The sequence below is a fragment of the Citrus clementina genome, unplaced genomic scaffold, assembly GCF_000493195.1.
Source record: "Citrus clementina cultivar Clemenules unplaced genomic scaffold, Citrus_clementina_v1.0 scaffold_3, whole genome shotgun sequence".
Lineage (NCBI taxonomy): Eukaryota > Viridiplantae > Streptophyta > Magnoliopsida > Sapindales > Rutaceae > Citrus > Citrus x clementina.
The window spans coordinates 994,953-1,012,911 of NW_006262339.1; the positions used below are offsets into that span (position 1 = coordinate 994,953).

The following is a 17,959-nucleotide window of genomic DNA, read 5'->3' on the forward strand; positions in this document are numbered from 1 at the left end:
AGAATTTTTAATTTCACAATCAGAAGAAGAAAGTTGTTATATCTGAATTAATAATTGTGTGTCAATTACGGCTTTTTGACGACCAAAGGTAATCCAATTGTCAAACCGACCTGGTCCACCGTGCTTCTTCGTCTTGATTATTAAAACATTTTCAAATATTCTCGGCGGACCATTACAGCTCATTGAATTAGCTGAAACCACACTGTTGTGACACAACCCCACTTCTGTGTAATGCAGAAACAATTGGATTTCCCCAATAGTGTGAGACTGTAAGTGTTACATCTTGGTTGGGACAATTTTCAGACTTAAACTTGGCTCCTAGCTAGCATTTTGTGTTTTAATTCTTCAAACCTACATCGAAGCTTGTAGGTAAGTATCGATATTAGTATTAAAAACGAGTTTTTACGGACTTCTTCACATGAATATGGACTGAGACGTAACCCATAGACGAACGAGTGGCAAAAAGGAAGCCAACAAATTGTAATTGAAATAAAGTTAATTTGGAAATGGAGAAATTGAATTTTGACTTCAGTTCTAATACCATTCTAGAGAAAACACTTAAAAAGTGATAGATGGTAGCTCAACAATCGTAATCTTATCTTTATCGAATTGTAAGTTAAGTCACGGGTGTAGCTTAGAATGATGAGTTGTTTTGTTATCTCCAATCTCAAAATCACATCGTGCGTGAGATGATCATATAGCAATTATAAGACGATGCATAGTCTCGAATGCAGGAGAAGGAGGCATACAAAAGAAAATCACATCAGGATTTCGATAAGAGGGGACCATTGCTAGAAAAAAGACAACATTTACATGAAAATTTTTCTTCAACGCTAACTCAATTATTTTATGACATTTAAAGTTGAAGACAGCAGAGACATAAGTCTCATCAATCTTGGCTAGCTAGCTAGAGGAGAAGCCAAAGCATATTCTGTGGTGTTCATAAACGGTGTGTATGCACATGGATCAATTACCAGCAGTCAAAGAGGCGGTGATCTCACACACAGAGCCCCAAAACCCATTATTGACTTCTTTCAGCTCATAAAAATTCAATTTTGTGTACGTATTGGACCTGCATGACTCTCACACACCTTCTATTATCTTTTGATCATAGCTTGAGCTCATTATAAGTAATGTATGGAACAGTTAAACATTATCAACCTCGCTTTTTTATTGAAGATATCTCAAGTCTTTAAATTCTTTTAAATTGATCTTGACTTTCCAAGTCTTGATTCTTGTTTCCCATAAAATTCTGATTTATGTTTACAACAAAATCTAAGAGTTGTGACGAAGAAACATAGATTTTTAATAGAAAGTGAAGAACGTTGTACTAGTAAACAGTTCTGCACGAGATTGTAGATAAGTCTATCAATATAACCATAAAATTATAAAACCCAATATAATTGCTATCTACCTAATTTATGCTTTTTAATGGAGAAATTTTGACTAATTTGATAAGCTGCATCGTTTAGGTTTTGTTTCAATCTCAAAAGATGTACGTCTCTATTTAACTTCTTCACAAATTTGGAATCATATTGTCCTTTTCCTGTGCAATCACAATGAAATGTTCTTAATTTCCACGACTAACTTAAAACGGCAATTCATCTTCGAGATGCACTGCATACAATTCCATGTTTTTGCTTTTTTGTTCTATATATGTATGATCAAATGAACATGGACGTGGCAGAACCTGAGAATCAGACGAATCATGGGAACCTCTCAAAAGTAAATTTTGTCACGATTTCAGACCAGCCACGTGGCTCAGATCCGTTGATCGTGTAAAATAAGAGACCCTAATCATGTATGAAACTGTGTCCAGTAACATCACTCCCATACGGCATCAATACGCTGATGAATGGACCACTAAATACCTACTTTTTGATTGATGACTCACCAGTGGGTTACTCCTCCTCTAGATAGGGTGTAAATATAATATACATTTTTAATTCGTTACACATTAAACACTCTAAACCTACGTATAATCTTTGAATATCTATCACCCTAAGCACCCGATTTGTATCCTTTTAGTGCCGAAAAATGGGGGAAAAAAAAAAAGGTTATTGGACATGTTAGAGCTTGATGAGTAATGTTACAATTTACATGCATGCAGTTCTTTTTATTCCTACCATTTTATTAAGGTTTAAAAGTTGGGCTCGTTTGTTCCAATGGCAGGTAAATGATCTCTCTTTTGGTATTATATTGATGCTTGTTGATGTCACCATGACATCAATTATCATTGACTTGACGAGGGTGGTGGTTGAAGCGGTGTCGTATCAGTCGTTTCCAGTTGTTACGTAATCTCAAAAAATCTTCACCGAAAGGAAACTGATTCACGAGATTTTGGAAATTCTCGTTTCTTTTAGGAGTTGAATAGAGTGGAAAGTGACACGTGCATATGCTGGTAACTGGTGAACCTACAGTGGGGCTAACGTGTCGGCCTCAGGAGACGGGACCACCAAAGATAGTCGGCCTCCGCCTTTCTGTGACCATGCGACCAAGTCCATATACCGCCGAAACACAACTTTTTGACAAACTCAATTCCACAAATGCCCCTTAAGTCACCACTAAATTACTTCACTGACAGAGTTCTATGCATACATACATATACATAGAACTATGTATATATGTATGTATGTATGCATGTATGTATGTATCTTCCTTCGTTTCTTATTCTGAAATATAAAACAACCAGCAAGATCGCGAGCCTTATAACTCATAACATAATCATTGATGAAGATGCTGTCGTTTAGAAACTCGAAAAAAACTTAATAATTCGAAGTTTAAGCACATTACTGAGTACTGAAAACTTTCAATTTTAATGCATATATAGTTGGTCTAGAAAGCAACTTGGCTTAGGCCTGAGGGCAAACTTGGTATAACGTGCTAACATGGGCATGTAGATACATAATTGAATGGGGAATATAAATCCCATTTGAGTAGCATGAAAAGATTGGGAGAGTACCATCGAGGATTGACTTTTGAGGCGAAAAAGGTTAGGTTTTGTTCACATGCCCTTGCGGAGGAAACAAACAGTTCATTGGCTGTTAATCAAGTTCCAAGTTTGAACGAAGGTGGATGCATTGGCGTGGGGTGTCTCCTGTTTGATTAATTTCACGAGCTTTGTCTTCAAAAAGGCTAGGGTTGGCTGGCTGGGCTAAATGGCAGGACATGATACTGTCTATCTATCGCCTTTTCAATAGACACCTTTACGCCTTTAATGAACCTTTACCCAGAGATGGTCCCCATACCCATTTTGTTATTGGTAAGTTTGTTCCTGTTTTTGTAATTTTGTCAGGACCCCCTTTGAAGAAAAAGGTCTGTGCTCATCTCAAATCAGTGGTTGATTGCTGATGTATGCTTGCAAATTAGCTTGGCTCCTTGCTTTGTTCTCATCTTTTGGCTTGGCTTCAAAGTTGTAAATTCATACAACTGAATTGATGAACATTCATTAAAATCATTCAGTGCCCTTACTCTTTTGTCTGCAAATCAGATTCAGTTGCTTCTTTAGACTTCCGTATATGTGAGTCAGATGTGATCACTCATGAATGCAAACAAATAAAATCACAGATGCATAATCCCCATCACTTATCTCTTTTGGAGTTAGCGATTCAAAAAGTTCGCTCGTCCAAAACTGTGAAGGTTTATGGGCTTGTGATTCAACTTTTCTACAAGATCGGATAAATATTGGTGAAACGGTGATGGTTGAATAGTTTTAATTCTGTAGTAGGCTCATTGAAATTGTGGTCTTTGACATTACTCCAAAGTTTTATTACCCGCCTTTGTAGGCTTTCTCAATCAAGTTACGACTGCTATAGGTGCTCTGTCTGTTCCATTTCTATGATAAAATTTGATGTGCTTTTATAGTTAGAGCATCGCTAAAAAAGCTCTTCAAATAAAATTAGTATTTTGGGCTCTAAAAAATATTTTAATTAAAATTATTTAATTTTTTTTCAATATTATCAAGTATTTTTTTTTAATTTATATTTTATTACTTTTTTATTGGAAATAGAGGGAGAGAGAGAGAGAGAGAGAGAATTATTTTAATTACTATATATTTTTTCTTTTGACAAAATAGATATTTGATTAAAATAATGCTAGCTTATTTTTATTTGGAGAGACTTTTGGAGGACAATATTTTTTTTTCACTCTCTTATTTACAAACGAAAGCAAATAGATATTTCAAAAATAAAATTAGTAGAGTCTTTTGAAGATACTTTTAGTATCTGTTTAATATAGTTTATTTAATGGGTATAAATGTTTATTTAATTCCATAAGTTTATTTTAAACTTTTGATTGTAACTTATTTTCTTAAGTAGAGCTTTTAAAGACTAAATAAATTATTTTGTGTCGGCTAGTAAAACCTCAAATTTTGAATTTTGAGGATAGAGGTTGAAATTTTTTTTAAAATATTAAAGTAGTATACTTTAGTTATTTGATAATTTTTATTTTATTCATTTCATAGCATAACTTTTAAAACCTTGCCTATTATGATAATTACGATTTTTAATACAAAAATTTCATTAATAATTGAACAATTAATTTTTTTTTAATAAAAACTCTATTTATAAAAGTTTTACTAACAAAAATTGTATTTAAATAACTTATGTTTAAAAAATTATACCAAACACAACTTTAACCATTAAATTATGGCAACTGTCGCTGTTTTCAATTTTATTCATTAACTGCATGGATAATGATCTTCCTTTCGAATGCTATCGATTCCATCGCTGGACAGTTCAAAGAAATATGACTTTATTTAATTATTCCTTAACAATGACTATAATAATGACAAGAACTATTCACTATTATTAGTACTTGTTGGTAGGAATTCAAGTTTTCTTGTGTGGTCTGGGAGACCCGGCTCATTTTGAACCGATCCATTCACTCTGTGGCACTACAGACAGACATTTTAATTATAGTTGTGTAATTAGTAACCTGAGCTTTGTTTTCCGAATATTATCATTATTTTTATTGCATGATATCATCAAAGTAAAAATAAGGTTGGGTAAAATTGGAGCTTGAAGCTTAATTAAGCTAGCCAGCTAGCTGATGTATCTGAGCTTGAGGCTCGAGGTATGTGAACGAGAGAGATAGGGCTTGTGTGTGTGTGTGGAAGGGTCCTTTCCCATTGATGTCAAGCTGTACGAGTCTCTTGAATTAAACGCGTTGGAAGAGAAGTTATGATTTCTGTGAGGCTGGAAACCTAGAAGGTTGACTCCTTCGCCATGCAATTAATCCAAAAAGTAGCTTTTGAGCATTGTCTTGTATTCATTGCGGGCTGCGCCGAGTAAAATTTTTGTGACACCCAAATCGGTAACAAGATTTTTCATGGTAACAGATCCATCTCACGCAACTCTCTGATTGCTAGTGGGCTCGGGTAAATTTACAAGAACACCCTCCTCCAGACCAGTTGTCGTCATTATTTCTCTTCGATTATTGATTAGTAGATTAAATAAAAATATCCCTAAACCGGAAAAATTAATGATTTGAGGAACACCCAGGAAGTGTTCGAAAATTTTGAGTTGATTTTGACCTCGGAATTAAGTCGTTTCTTTTTTATTTTATTTTTTCACTCAGAACAGAACAGATTAGTTTTGAAAAGTTCGAGTCCGACAGATTAGAATTCACTCTTTATTCGAGACATCAATGCATCCGTTTTTGCTTAGTATTATTATTGGTGTGACGTCGCTCTTTAAAAAATTAATCTAGAGTTTGGTTCAATAACTAAGAGGGCAGCATGGTCATTAGACAGAGATGCCTTTTGGTGGTAACTTTTGCAAGAGTTCAAATTATCTTGGAGTGTAAAGCTATGAACAGAATGGAAGCGCATGGAAAGTGCTTTAATCTTCAGCTATAAATATACCAGTTGGACGAACCTTAGGGCTCAGCATAGTAACTTAAAATTCCTCCTCATTGTCAGAAGAAAGTCTGAATTTTCTCTCCTCCCAAACACACACAAAAGTATCGAATGCTTCCATCTCTCCATCTCCACTTTTCTCATAATATTTGCCTCTTAGTTCCCACATCAAATTGTCAGCTTTCCATGATTCTTCCCCCAACACTTTTTCATTTTTGAGCTAATACCCATTTCTAATTTTCTCGGAAATTTTTCTCAGTCTTAAAAGTTTTCATTTTTGATAGGAAAAGGGACATTTATTTCTTTTTGGTTCTGGTGCCCTGTTTCCTGCGCTCTATATTCGACCAGAATCTTAAAAGAAATGGAAGGATTTCAAGAAAATAATCAACCTTTTGCATTCAATGATGGTGCTGATATCCGATCGTCTCTATCGCAACTCATATTGACAGGAGGCACCAACACAATAGACTCAATTTTCTCTCGTTGTACACCAACATCTACCATGTCAAGCCCTGCTTTTGAGCCTTTAGGCTCTTCGGTTTATCTTCGCCAAAGAGACCTTCTTCAGAAATTTTCTGAAGAAAACAAAACGACCAACACGACGCTTGCCCGCAATTATTTAACCAACATCCCACTTCAAAATTGTGCTTACACTTCAAGCTCTACTTGTATAGCTCCACCAAAGAAGAAGCTTTACAGAGGAGTGAGGCAGAGACATTGGGGCAAATGGGTAGCTGAAATTAGACTGCCTCAGAATAGAATGAGAGTGTGGCTAGGCACTTATGATTCAGCTGAAGCAGCTGCTTATGCTTATGATCGTGCGGCTTATAAGCTTAGAGGGGAATATGCAAGATTGAATTTTCCTAACTTGAAGGATCCAAGCAAGTTAGGTTTTGGAGATTGTTCAAAACTGAATGCCTTGAAGAGTGCCGTTGACGCCAAGATTCAAGCAATATGTCAAAAGGTGAAAAGAGAGAGAGCTAAAAAGAGTGCCAAAAGAAGTTGTATCCTAAGTGATGGTGGGTCTAAAGTTGGTAGTGAGACTGAGAGTGAGAAAGTGGAGAAAGTTGTTGATTCTTGTTCATCATCTTCAACTATGTCGCCTTTGATTTTTGGGGATGGTGATTTGGTTTCACCAACTGTTTCCGAAGATGGGTTTTGGAAGGGGGAAAATTCTCAGACATCTGTTTCAACTGAGCATCCAATGACGACCACCGTGGAATCAGATTTTGAAGGCTGTTCGCTTGCAAGATTGCCATCTTATGACCCTGAGTTGATTTGGGAAGTTCTTGCCAATTAGGGAGAGGGTATTTTAAGTGTAAATGGTAGTATCGAAGACCAAATTATGCTGTCCTATTGTTCTTAGCGTGTTCGGATTTAGCTTAATTAGAGGATGTCATGATTAAGTTGGCCTTAGTGTTTTTGGTATTAAGGCACTGTAGTTGTAGCAGTTGTCATACTCAGAAACATGTTATCTGAGTAGAGCATCATCTGGCTCCTGAAGTGACAACATATAGTTGTTACTGATTGTTGTTCAACTTTCAGCTGTTAATGAATTTTACAATTTCCTCGTTCTTGTAGCAATCTAACGAATAATTTTCGAAAGCTATCGAATCTCTGTTTATTATGAAAAGTAAACTGAGCTGCGTATCAATAGTTGTTATCGATGAGATGACGGTGGAAGAAGAGGCAGAGGCTGTGGTCCTGGTGACCTCATCTTCTCGAAGAAAGATGGATAAAATGATGATGCCTCTTTCAGATTCAGCCAAATCGATGTTCAAGTATGACAACACAATCGATGCGGATCCATGCAGCATCGTCCGCTCTATACCAGTTAATTTTAGCTTGCTTTGCTTAATTGCTTTACCTCAGTCAATAAAACATGCTGATGCAAAACAGTATGTTTAGTAATTGTTTTAAAGAATAATATTTATTATTATTATTATGCCATCATGTTCGATACAACACTCGTACTCTCAGTTAAAGACTATTAGTTTTATGTTACGGATACCTCAAATTGTATTGTAGTATATATAAAATATATATAGAGAATCATCAATGAAAACTTGAAAGTGTAAAAAATACTCCAAAACGGTGAGATTTGTCAACAGATGATAGCTAGAGCAAGTTTTATGCTTATAGCAAACCAGTCACAACCAACAATGCTATACTATAGTCATTTTCACATCTTAAACTTCCAACTTGTCATTCAAGGAAATTCTTCCCATGATTCCATTGTATTAAATAACGAAATTTATCATGGAAAATTCGTGATATGCAATTATGCATATAAGCTACAAATAAAATTAAAGTGGTTTTCTGCTAATACAAACTCCATATGTGCTGTAACATATAGATTGACCCATTTGCATTGACAAAAAGAATCCTCAAGTAGCACTGCCCCGGACGGCAATGACTTTTCATAAGAAGGTTGGGATGAGAGGGGGGTGGTTGGGGGAAGGGAAAAAAAGGAAAAAAGAGAGAGAGAGAGACCCACGTGAAGTAAATGTTATTGCTAATTTTTACACAGTTTTGAAGTTCCTCCATAACCACAACCTATGTTGTTAAGACAAAATCAAGGAGCAGAAGAACCTCTGAAGACAAAAATACACACAGCCATATAGCACTACCAGCTCAGAGAATTCTTAGTTTGCTGTATTTTAGCCTTGTAGCCACTCTCCATCTCCTCCTGTGACAATCATGAATTTCATTCAGTCAAGGTACTACAGCATTCTGGAATTGTTTTCTCATCAAAGGAATGTGTTATAAGAGAATTATTGGTAACAATTATTTATGGGATGCTGTAAATTAACCTAGAGTGGGATTTTTGCTAATATTAGAAATTTATCCCATTTCCAACTACTAGAGATAAGTAAAGACTTGTTAATTGAGTCTTTTGAGAGGAATTGAGCCTTTTGAGATGGATATGAAGTAGGTAACCATTCCTTAAAGTTTGAATCTAAGTTGCAGATTGTTCTATAATCAAGCGACCACTGCTTAGCCAAAAAGGCCTGGCATAGAATACTGAAAAAATGTAATCCCAAGGGTGAAGGGCCATCCATTCAAAGATCTGAAAGTTGTTTAATCTTGAATGTGGTAAGCAGTGACACATCAGTAATTTAGAAAATGGACGCATCAAATGGGACAAGATATACCTTGCAAGATTTTAGCAGAGGCTGCAAGAATGATGATCTGAAAAACCTAATTGATTTCCCAAGTGAGGTTTTCTCCCATTCTGCCACCAAGAAAAGCATTGGAAGTGTCAATGTTGCTGCAAAAAAGCAAATTACAATAGGGCATATATGCAGGTAAATATGACTGTCCAGCAGCTTTTCCTTTAACAAGGATAACTTGGTCAGCTAACCAACAACTATCAGTCCTTGAAAATAACAGCCAAAATGAAGAGAATGCTGAGTGGTAAGTCCTTCAAGCCATTGCATCCTCTATATGAACTTATTTTTGTAGATTGCTTTATATATCATCACAACACTGCTTGGATGAAAAGACAATGGTATTTAATGCCAGAACTTGACAGAGTTGAAAATGGTGGAAAGCAATATGACATTGTAACTTGTGTTAACATACCATTATCAACATCCATTCTAGAATCTCCCGTGTTAAGTTCCCGTAGAAGCTGCAAATGACATAAGACCAGACAATAATTTGTCAGAAAGAAAACAAATTCTTAGAACAGAGATATTCTACAATCCATACTGCACCCTCAGAAAGAGTGACATAGATAAAATATGAAAATTCAGTGATATATAATATGCTTACCTCAGACAGGGTTGGTACTGTAGTTGGATCAAACTCTTCACAATCTTTTGGGTCAATGGGAATACAAACACGACCTGGAACAACGAGAAATAGATTATTGCAGCTGTACAGCAATATTAATATCCAAGGTTTCATATGATAAACACAACTTCCAACAGTGATTTCCAGTAACTAATATTGCTTCTTTAGGATCGAGAACGTTTACAACTACGAGACAACTCTAATCCTTTGTATTTACATGCAAAAAATCCGACAATGATTGGTCAAAATTTTCATGTGTATGGCCATGCTTATCTCATGCTACGGAATTTTCTGGGTACTGACCTGTTTTAGGATGTACACAAAATGGAGCCTTTAGTAAATGGTTCCTGTGTTTTGAAACCTGATATACAGATAGGTTCAACATGCAGAGTTAGAATAGATATTTTACATTAAAGTGTAATATCCTTCATCATAGGGGTGAAACTGAGTGTTGAAGAGAGAGAGAAGGTGGAAAGGTTATAGTGGGTTGATGGCACTAACCTCCATATCAAGCCTAGGGTAGGTAAAAGCAAAAACAATCTCTTCAACACACCTACGTAGCCCTTGTACCTGGAATAATGAACAAGGTAAAACACAATTCACTCTGTCAATTATTTATAAGATCAAATACCTGCTCTAGCTAGTTATGTGAATTTTGCCAAACATCCAAGTGAGAGGAAGTCGTGATAATTTTATCTCATGATTACGGACAAGATAGATTTTAAAGATTCTTGTTTCATAAATTTAGAAACATACAAGTGAGAGTAAATCATGATTCATGATAGGTTCAAAGATCCTTATTTCATAAATGTCCTAATCAACCTTATGTACCATAGATTAGACTTGTGTACACTTCAGTCACAAGTTAGCTTTTCTACTAGTCACGCACAGCAATACCTTCTGTTTTCCTGATTGCAGGGTATTTTTTAGCTGCTCCCAGCGAAAAAAATTTATGTCCTCTTTGGAATTGGAAGATCGCCTATTTTCCTGCCACTTCCCTCGAAGCTCAGAAGTAACAGCTGCAAAAAAACACATGAATTTACATAATTAATAATCGGTTTACAAACTATTATCACAGAAAACCATAGCCTTTTCCATCTAAGGGAGATACATAATCTTATAGCATACATTCATCAGGAATCATGCTCAGGATCTTCTCATATCTCTCCTCAGTTGAAAACAAATTTTGACTTAGAAGCAACTTTTCCTCAAAGAATTCCCTGAGAACTTCAGTGTATGATCTCCTGTAGAGACAGAATATCTCATTAGAGGAAAAAGCAAGTCAAATATTACAAAACACATGAGATATATAAACACTTACACGAGGAAAGGATGTAGAGGGCCCGGAAAAGAAACTTTTTTATTGCTATTTTCATTGCCCTGAACAGATTATGAAATGAACATCAGTTAAACTAAATACTATGAATGATCTACCAAAATTCAATAGTATCTCTGAACATAATACTGTACCACCTTGTATACACGAAAATAGTCAGCAATAGCTCCTCTCTGTTCATTGGTCAGTCTGCAGCGTAATAACAGTACAATTCAAACCTCTCCATCACATGACAGATATAAGAAACTAAAAGAAAATATTAACTGTTTACAGCAGTACCTTCTAGCTTTTCCATCACAAACCCAACAGTGAACACCTCGCCGGCCACTATACACCCAAAGAATGTGATCGAAACCAAAATCATCTGCATCATTAAATGCAATGGAATCATGTCACACTCAGCGTCTAAACACCTAACTCTCGAACATATGCACTTTGGAATATACATCATGGGCGTGTTTCCTGCAAAAGCGTATGCCTAGCAAACTTGAAAGAAAGTGTGTGATATTAATGCATACCTCTGAGGGCAGTATCAATCACTTTAATAGCAACAGTCATAAGAGGCCAGCACTCCAAACATACATCAGCCCCCGAGCAGCAATATCTTACATCATCATAGTCTGTTATATCCTGGGGAAGAGGATATAGCTCAAACAGGTCAGATCAAAAAACTACAAAGAAACTCAAATATAAGCTGCTATCCTTTTGCTCATGAGTCCAATAGCTTACAATATCAAAAATTAGTTCCCTCTCCACTGGAGCAAAAACATTATCACCACCTTGAGCATATGCATGCCTCTTAGCAGGCTGCAGGAGACAAGGATCACAAAGAAAAAGGATATCAACCACAAGAGAGTAGACTGAACCAAATATTGGTAAGCAGAAATCAAATAAAGCAATTCTTGCAGTAATTCTGCTCAAACCATCATGAAGCAAAATATCAAATCCAGGAATATGCAGGACCCATCAGTGAGTTGAATTACTATAGGAAGATGCCAATGTAATTTTTTAGAGAATGATGATAGTTATGTTTCAGGTTGTAGTCTAAAACATAGAGAGTCTGGTAAATCAACTAGAAAGCAGAAAATGTTAAAACATATCTACAGATTCCCATGGCTATGTGACAGAACAGAAATCTTACATCTACACTGTAGACAGGTCCAATATCTATTTTAGACGGACACTTTTCTTTGATGGAATTTTCCAGTTCAGACTCACTGTTGAAAGACTGAAATCGCAGATAAATATCATTGTCTAGAGTGAAAGAAAATTCTCTTCGGCCAAAGTAGGACTTGTCACAGCCAGGATGCCTCCCATCTACAGGCAAGCAACAAAGTGAGTTAAATCACATATAAGTATCATCTTGAGCACATGAATACCAACATGCAAGATAGAGCAAAGATTAGTTGTTAAGGACAATGCCGATTACCATTTCCATAGGACATCCACTTGAAAATATCAGCATGAGGAAAAAGCCTTCCTGCCACACCATAAATATATGCGAGAATTAAAAGCCCCTTTATCATTTTCAAAACACGTGAAAACGAATGATAAATATTCAGAAAATTCAAAGCAATGTTTTCTTTAATTTTTTTTATTTTTAAAAAACGATAAATGTTAATTACATAAATATAGTAGTAAAATAAAAAGAAAACAATCAAACAGATGGTAAAAACTTCAAAATCGCCAGTGTAAAATAATCAGAAGAAAAGGACAGAGGGAAAGAGTAGACAGTATTCGTATGAAATTACAACTTAAACGAAAACGAAAATCAAAACGCCGCCGCGGCGCGTGGAAGGCAAATGATAGGAACATTTACCGTAATAGACTTTGAGATAATTAGGGTTGAATCCATCGGGAATCACGCTGCCTTGTTTAGGACCGTCGATCAGCATATCGTCACTTCCATTCTCGGATTCCTCCTTTGTCATGTTTAATTAGAGAATCTACAATTCAATCAACAGAGTCACCGCTTAGATTCGATAATTAATTCTTCGAAAAATAAAAATAAAAAAGCCATTACAATTGAAAACAATTCATACCACGGTCCACGACCAAGTTGACAGAAATTACTAATTTGATTGAAAATAGAAAGAAACACTGACCTTAATCGGTGAAGAGCACGTACAAATTTTGGCGTGAAATGGCAACAGAAGCTTTGCAATGGCGGGAAACGAGCGAGTTTAAGCCTTTTTAGGGCTTGTGATGGGAACTCGTTGGCGGGAAAATGTGCTAGCGACTAATGAGCTGCCATTGGTAATTTTCATTGACGATTTTGAATATATATATATATATATATATTAAACATTTAAAGTTCATATGATTGTGTCAAATTTCATTAAAATAAATTTTAAAATTATAAATTATAAAAATAAAAAAAAAAAATACATATATAATATTAAAAAATATAAAAATCAGGCATAAATTCTAAATTAAAAAACCTAGTCCGATGCCAAGCTTTAAGCTTAGCCCGCGTGTCTTAAAATATATTTGGGATGGGCCATACATTACCATACTCAGGCTTTGATTTGAATTTTGCATCCCTAATTGTTTAACTTAATTTATTGCATATTAAAATTTATTTTATTTTTAAAAATTTTCTTATAAAGGCCACAGCCCATGCTTATCTCTTATAGTACCACCCTTGTACCATAAGTTATGGCTTTAAAGAGAGGTGGTACCACAACAACAACCATCAATAAAAGAGGAATTATAATGGTTCGATAGAGTTGGTAAAATTTAATACGATTCGATTACCTGTCACAAACACGACGTGAATAAATAAGTATGAGTCATTAAATTTGACATGATTGTTAAATTAACCAGGTCATGATCGATACTTTTTTAGGCTAAGGTTTAAGTTCTTGACTTATTTACCCAATTAATGATACGATTATAAAATTCTATTTAGATTTAAACTTTAATATTATAGGTGTATAATATTTTAGTAGATCTGCATATTTTATGATATCAATAAACAATATTAATGTAAATTTTATTAAATATATAAATATTAAGTGGATTATTGACACGATTATTAAATGAGTCGTGTTTCGGTCAGGTTTAAATTGATACGATATAAATATGATCTCGTGACCCATTTTGTCAGCTCAATGCTTTGGTATAAAAATTATATTAGTGACAGATATAAGAATAGTAATGCTAAAACCACAAACTTTTTGTAAAAATGATTTTATATAAAGTAATATGAAATAATTCAAGCATTACCATAATTGTCATTCTTTTTAGTTGTTTTAAGGTAACAAATGCTAAAGGGTGATTTATTCCCCCCCTCTCTCTCTCTCACTATATATATATATGTTCATAATAATGCTGCTTTCGCAAAAAGATTAAAAAAATCCAAAAAACATAGCCGTTTACCTTAAATTGAAATCTAAGTTTTTATTAATTTTTAAAATTTTTTAACTTATGTTTAATTTTTAGACATTTACATCTGAATAAAAAAAATTATGTGCCTTTGTTGAAATAAAAAAGTTATGAATAAGAAGTAAATATTGTATTCCTAAAATATATTTATTTTTTAAACTATAAAATCTATTTTTTTTAATTTACAAGAATATAAATGTCAAATAATCATGTTCAAGAATTTTTTTAATTTATAAAAATAAACAAGATAGCACTTCTATTCATATATTTAAAAAAATATATATTATTCATATATTCACATTCAAAATTTAAAAAAATTCAGATATTTATGATTTTTTTGAAAAAAATAGAGAAAACAAATGCGACCTAAGGCTTTAACTATATTTGATATTGAGGTTGGTCAGTTATACGTTAACAATTACAGTATTAAAGTGTTTGGTAAACATTAACTAGCATAACTAAAAAATTAAGTTGATTTGTTACATTATTTTTATGATAAAAACCTATAATATCTTTATTATTTTTATTAAAATTATTATTTAAAATTTATATTTATTATATATTATTAATTTATATTTTATAATTATAATTTTTTATAATAATTATAATTTAAAAATTACAATATCTTAATACTAAATATGAACTTAGTTCGTTGGGCGCTAAGTCTTATGTAATTAATATTAAAAAAAATGAAAAAAGGAAGCAAAACGCGGTAAATAATAACTAAATATCTTAAAAAGTGGAAAGACTTTAGACTTGTTTTGCTACTGACACCAGAAAAGGCCGTGCCTCATTAATACGGCACCGTTTCCGATAATTAAACTCTTGTCCTCGCACAGTGGCAATATCAAAAGTCCTATTGGCAGAAAAACCCCTCACCATAACAAAAGTTCGAATAACAACAATAAACAATACTCAGTAAAGCAAATAAAAAATAAAAAAAAATCAGCAGATTTAATAAAATTTTTAAATTAGGTGGATGAGATGAGAAGCTCTGGACCTTTCGCTCCGAATGGCGGTGCATTTTGGACGCTTCTGAGAATCCGTAACAGAGCCCCGTATTCCCGCTGATTTTTTGGAGCTGACTTTTGCGCCGAAAGCGATTCGATTCTGCTAAGGCTTTGCCATGATGGTGACCAACGATTATATCACCGTCAACGGCAGCGGAAGCGGCGGGTTTGGCAAGATTGAGGAGGACTACATCAAGAGACACCACAAGCATGATGTCCATGACCATCAGTGCAGCTCTTCGCTTGTTAAACACATCAAAGCTCCCGTTCATCTTGTAAGCATATATGCTCTCCTTCTTTTATTTTTCAAAGGAATCAAAATACTCATGTAAGGTTTTAATTGCTGAGATAGTTTGAGATCTAAGAAGTTCTGTTGGATTTTTGTAGTTGGCTAACTTGAGTTTTGATTGCTTAATAAATCTTTATGTCTTTGTTTGTATTTTCAATCATTTGACGCAGTAAATAACAGTCGAGGTCGAGAGATGAATTGAGGCATTGGTTTTATAACATTCCCTATCTTTATTGGCTGACAATTTTTGTTAAATTTGTGCTAATTTTGGTGGACATTTTAGTGTTTATTATGTGTTTGACGCTTGTTTTCCGGCTGGAGTAACTGCGATGGGTCTGTTTATAGCTGTGTTGAAGCTTTCACAGGTTTTGAGTGGAAGGGCAAAGTACATGCTTGACAAAAGTTTTCTTGTCATGGCATTGGATTTTGATTTTGATTTATTTTTTTATTTTTTTGGTGATTGACGTGGTCTCACTAAAATTTATAATTTCTTTGAAACTATTAAAATTTAGATTGGATTGAAGAAAGAATTAATGAAAATAATACACGCTTTGGAATGGAATTAATGTTTGGAAATTGTGGATGAGTGTTTGATTTTACAGATTTTTTTTCCCCCTCTTGAGTGAATGATTGTGGGTATTTTGGACAATCAGGTTTGGTCTTTGGTGAGGAGATTTGATCAACCGCAGAAGTATAAGCCGTTTGTTAGCAGGTGCATTGTGCAGGGTGACCTTCAGATTGGAAGTGTTAGAGAGGTGAATGTTAAGTCCGGTCTTCCCGCTACAACTAGCACTGAAAGGTTGGAGCTTCTAGATGACGAAGAGCATATATTTGGCATGAGAATTGTTGGGGGAGATCATAGGCTCAAGGTACTTTTGTCTTGATTGTATAAGTGGCTTGCATGTTATGCACTTTTGATTGTATAGCCTCAACAGGTTGGCATCATTCAAGATTCATCAAATATCCTTGACTATGAATCATTATGTATGGTCTTGGTTAGTTATTTTGTCCCCCACCTTTTTTTGGCCTGTCCACTGAAGTTTAATATGGCTAGATTATGAAGACATGTTTCATAGCGTCATTGGCTTATAGCCTACCTTATCATGTAGTTTGGCTTCTTGTCTTCCAGTAACTTTTGGCACGGTGAAGAATTGAAAACTCAGAATTTCTTCTCTTGTTGGGATAAGATTTAATGAGTCAATCTTAGATTATTATCATGGTGATATGGTTGAGTGGGTTTATGATATGAAGAATCAAATTCGACTTGAGTTTTGGGTCAAAGATACTGCAGACCATTCAAGTGGCTGGTTAGCTATATTATTTCTCACCGCTCTGCTCATCTAGTTGTCCCTCCGTTTCTTAGTTCTTACATGGTCGTCCTTCTGTCTACATAGCACATTTTAAGCAAGCCCATTTATTGGTGCTGCTATTGATGGATCAATAGTCTGAGGGTACCACTTTATTGATTAGATTACATATTTTGCCTGAGCAGTATTTATTGTCAAATTCTTCATATGTAATTATTATGAATTGTTTCTATTTTACATGTAAATAATTGAATTTTGTTTTAATGTATTGGTACTGTTTTTCAATGCCAGTGTTCTATTATATGTAGATCATCTGGAACTTTTCCAACTTTATTTCAACCTCTTCCTCAAAATTGCAGAACTACTCGTCTATTGTTACGGTCCATCCAGAGGTTATCGATGGCAGACCAGGAACACTGGTGATAGAGTCGTTCGTTGTGGATGTGCCTGATGGTAATACCAAGGATGAAACATGTTATTTTGTCGAGGCTCTAATCAAGTGCAACCTCAAGTCACTAGCTGATGTCTCCGAGCATTTGGCTGTGCAGGACCGTACGGAGCCCATTGATAGAATCTGAGTACATAGGGTCAGGTTTGTAAGATAAAAGTTTGTATTGTTGTGGGTGGAGAGTGTGAAGGATGTGATGTCAAAAGCTGATCTTACAGTATAGCATTTACAGGCGTGTTGAACTTTTATATTGCATATACTTTTGGACCAGTTATTTTCTTTCACTAAAATTGATCATTGGGTTCTTGTGTTCATAGTAGCTGACTATCAAAGTTCATTTTCAGTCTAAAAGTTATCTAAATTAAAGATCGAGATAGCTCCTATGTGATTTTCCCATGTTTAAAATAATCTTGTATTGTAAATTCTTCTGCATGATGAATTTGTGTTGTATATTCTGCACTGGATTTGATTCGTTTGCCAACTGCCATTACATTTACTTTTAAAACTTAAATACAATGTGGATGGAG

The 17,959-nt window shown here is 34.6% G+C and overlaps 3 protein-coding genes across 8 annotated transcripts; 2 read left to right on the plus strand and 1 right to left on the minus strand.

The window, feature by feature from the left end:
* Window positions 1-5,839: 5,839 nt before the first annotated feature.
* On the plus strand, window positions 5,840-7,434 carry LOC18048125 (ethylene-responsive transcription factor ERF061). The gene has a single exon (XM_006439298.2). It carries the CDS (start codon window positions 6,219-6,221, stop codon window positions 7,155-7,157), a length of 939 nt encoding a protein of 312 aa, XP_006439361.1. The 5' UTR covers window positions 5,840-6,218; the 3' UTR covers window positions 7,158-7,434.
* Window positions 7,435-8,198: 764 nt separating this feature from the next.
* On the minus strand, window positions 8,199-13,251 carry LOC18048126 (DNA primase small subunit). Of its 5 annotated transcripts, none has more exons than XM_006439300.2 (17): window positions 13,097-13,251; window positions 12,811-12,937; window positions 12,421-12,471; window positions 12,133-12,308; window positions 11,721-11,798; window positions 11,510-11,621; window positions 11,271-11,355; window positions 11,129-11,180; window positions 10,977-11,035; window positions 10,784-10,899; window positions 10,553-10,674; window positions 10,157-10,225; window positions 9,959-10,016; window positions 9,635-9,708; window positions 9,443-9,491; window positions 9,013-9,092; window positions 8,199-8,546 (listed from the first exon to the last, which is right to left on the minus strand). In XM_006439300.2, the coding sequence occupies exons 2-17, from the start codon at window positions 12,920-12,922 to the stop codon at window positions 8,484-8,486; spliced, it is 1,356 nt and encodes a 451-aa protein (XP_006439363.1). In that variant the 5' UTR covers window positions 12,923-12,937; window positions 13,097-13,251; the 3' UTR covers window positions 8,199-8,483. The 5 variants fall into 5 exon arrangements, with proteins under 5 accessions (XP_006439363.1, XP_024045713.1, XP_024045715.1 ...); XM_024189945.1 differs by lacking the exon at window positions 13,097-13,251 and adding an exon at window positions 13,034-13,075; XM_024189946.1 differs by lacking the exons at window positions 8,199-8,546; window positions 9,013-9,092 and adding an exon at window positions 9,099-9,346.
* A 1,993-nt stretch (window positions 13,252-15,244) lies between these two features.
* LOC18048127 (abscisic acid receptor PYL8) lies at window positions 15,245-17,802 on the plus strand. 2 transcript variants are annotated; one of them, XM_006439303.2, is made up of 3 exons: window positions 15,245-15,663; window positions 16,331-16,546; window positions 17,276-17,509. In XM_006439303.2, the coding sequence occupies exons 1-3, from the start codon at window positions 15,505-15,507 to the stop codon at window positions 17,405-17,407; spliced, it is 507 nt and encodes a 168-aa protein (XP_006439366.1). In that variant the 5' UTR covers window positions 15,245-15,504; the 3' UTR covers window positions 17,408-17,509. The 2 variants fall into 2 exon arrangements, with proteins under 2 accessions (XP_006439366.1, XP_006439364.1); XM_006439301.2 differs by having other exon boundaries at window positions 15,277-15,663; window positions 17,344-17,802.
* Window positions 17,803-17,959: the final 157 nt, after the last annotated feature.

Excerpts from the sequence above, each read along its gene's own strand:
- LOC18048125 (XM_006439298.2), top strand. The coding sequence starts at position 6,219 with ATGGAAGGATTTCAAGAAAATAATCAACCTTTTGCATTCAATGATGGT.
- LOC18048126 (XM_006439300.2), bottom strand. The coding sequence starts at position 12,922 with ATGACAAAGGAGGAATCCGAGAATGGAAGTGACGATATGCTGATCGAC. Across the intron at positions 11,036-11,128 it reads ACTATTTTCGTGTATACAAG|GGCAATGAAAATAGCAATAA; the intron begins GTGGTACAGTAT and ends TAATCTGTTCAG. Across the intron at positions 10,226-10,552 it reads TGCAATCAGGAAAACAGAAG|GTACAAGGGCTACGTAGGTG; the intron begins GTATTGCTGTGC and ends TCATTATTCCAG.
- LOC18048127 (XM_006439301.2), top strand. The coding sequence starts at position 15,505 with ATGATGGTGACCAACGATTATATCACCGTCAACGGCAGCGGAAGCGGC. Across the intron at positions 15,664-16,330 it reads TCAAAGCTCCCGTTCATCTT|GTTTGGTCTTTGGTGAGGAG; the intron begins GTAAGCATATAT and ends TTGGACAATCAG. Across the intron at positions 16,547-17,343 it reads GGGGAGATCATAGGCTCAAG|AACTACTCGTCTATTGTTAC; the intron begins GTACTTTTGTCT and ends TCAAAATTGCAG.